The sequence below is a fragment of the Eurypyga helias genome, unplaced genomic scaffold (genome assembly GCF_000690775.1).
Source record: "Eurypyga helias isolate BGI_N326 unplaced genomic scaffold, ASM69077v1 scaffold27415, whole genome shotgun sequence".
NCBI classification, from domain to species: Eukaryota; Metazoa; Chordata; class Aves; order Eurypygiformes; family Eurypygidae; genus Eurypyga; species Eurypyga helias.
In genome coordinates this window covers 844-2598 of record NW_010252454.1, presented here as the reverse complement: position 1 = coordinate 2598, position 1755 = coordinate 844, and the positions used below count along the sequence as shown (strand labels likewise).

At 59.3% G+C, this 1755-nt stretch overlaps 1 protein-coding gene across 1 annotated transcript in view; it reads left to right on the top strand.

Moving 5' to 3' along the window:
- Nucleotides 1-8: 8 nt before the first annotated feature.
- The window catches only part of LOC104510225 (tropomyosin alpha-3 chain-like), a gene marked incomplete at its 3' end in the record, with an annotated part of 2487 nt that continues 740 nt past the window's right edge, over nucleotides 9-1755 (top strand). The window contains exons 1-4 of the mRNA XM_010152400.1: nucleotides 9-52; nucleotides 752-869; nucleotides 1001-1071; nucleotides 1301-1376. Of these exons, the coding sequence (XP_010150702.1) occupies nucleotides 756-869; nucleotides 1001-1071; nucleotides 1301-1376 (261 nt within the window). The remainder of the gene's footprint in view (nucleotides 53-751; nucleotides 870-1000; nucleotides 1072-1300; nucleotides 1377-1755) is intronic.

The following is a 1755-nucleotide window of genomic DNA, read 5'->3' as shown; positions in this document are numbered from 1 at the left end:
CGGCCCTGCAGAAACTGGAGGAAGCTGAGAAGGCGGCTGATGAGAGCGAGAGGTGCGATGGGATGAGGCAGTGGGGGTGGCATTGGGTCACCGTGGACAGGCAGCCCCCTTGGTTTCGCAGTGGGGTCCCTCTAAAGCGACCTTATGGGGTGTGCGTTGGTTTTCATGCAGACCACAAAGGGAGAGAGAGAAGCCACAATGCAGAGAAGTCTCCCAGACAGCAGGCTTCCTTAAAAAAAAATTCCAGGGCACCTGTAAAATCATGAAAATAAGTCATCTGGTGTTTAAACAAATACCAGGCTGTTACCAAAGCCAGAGGGTGCTTGGAGCCTGCTTTCTGTCCCAGAATAAACTTCCACGCTCAGGGAATGAACAGGAAGCCAGGAGGGGACATCTCTGTGAACCAAAGTCAGCTTTGGAGAACAAACCAGCCTCATTAAAAAACCCAGTCCTGCAAATTTTGTTGCCCCATCCTTGGAGCAAGATGCCTTCAGGACGTGCCTGGTTGAGAGGCACCGGAGCCCTATCTCCTTGCTCTTGAACAGTGCCCTGGGACCAGCTCCCCTGCTTTGACTGTGTGCAGGAGCATCCGTGGGGTGCCACTAGCGTGACCATACTGTGTGGGGTGTCGGCGAGTTCCAGCATCCCTAGGCGAGCTCCCTGGTCTCTGGAGCTGACAGTGGACAGGCAAGAGGTGCGTGTGGCGCCTCAACCCACGGCAGTAACATCTTTTGGTTTGGGCTTTCCGCAGAGGCATGAAGGTCATCGAAAACAGGGCCATGAAGGACGAGGAGAAGATGGAGCTCCAGGAAATGCAGCTGAAGGAGGCGAAGCACATAGCGGAGGAGGCTGACCGCAAATACGAGGAGGTGCATGCCCACACACATACCCCCTTCCCCCTGTCCTGAACCCCTAACAGCACCTGGGGTGCCTCCTCGTATCCCTGTGCCCCCACGAGGCAGGCGTGGAGCCAACATGTGGCTCTTGCTACCGACAACAGGTTGCCCGCAAGCTGGTTGTCCTTGAGGGAGAGCTGGAGCGCTCGGAGGAGAGGGCAGAAGTGGCAGAGAGGTGAGCGGGGCTCCGGGTGGGCAGCGCGCAGGTGTCCCACGTGTCCTTGTCCCACATCCCTGGCAGTTAGGAAGGGGATGTCTGTGTAGGGATGGGCATGACCCTCCCTGGGAGTGGCAGGCTCTGCCATCGGGGTGGTCCCTGGGCTTGCAGGCTGAGGGTGCGGGGATGCCAGCCCTCCAGCAGCACATCCGCTGTCCCCCCCCGGGGTACCCCTCTTCCACCCCAGCCGAGTGAGACAGTTGGAAGAAGAACTGCGGACCATGGACCAGACTCTCAAATCCCTCATTGCCTCAGAGGAAGAGGTACTGGGGCGGGGGCGCGGGGTGACGCGCAGCGGCCCCCCTCTCTCTGTCGCTGTCTCTTGAACCGTGCAAGCCACGTCTCTCCTTTCTGCACCGCTGCCTCCACCACCGACCTCCCCTCGCCTCCCCCTCTGGCGGGTTCAGGCTGGGCAAGTTCCTCCATCCCTCTGTGCCTGCTCTCCTCCATGAGCCGGCGGGAGGCCGGCCGGGGGGGATGCACGGGATGTCCGTGCAAGGAAGCGCAAAGAATGGATGAACGGATGCGTCCCAGCAGCTCCCACTCGCAGCAGCTCTGCTCCTTCTCCACCCACGCTGAGTTTTCCCCTCTCTCAACTTGTTTTCTCTCTTTCTTTCCTCTTTCCCCATGCCCACTCTTTCT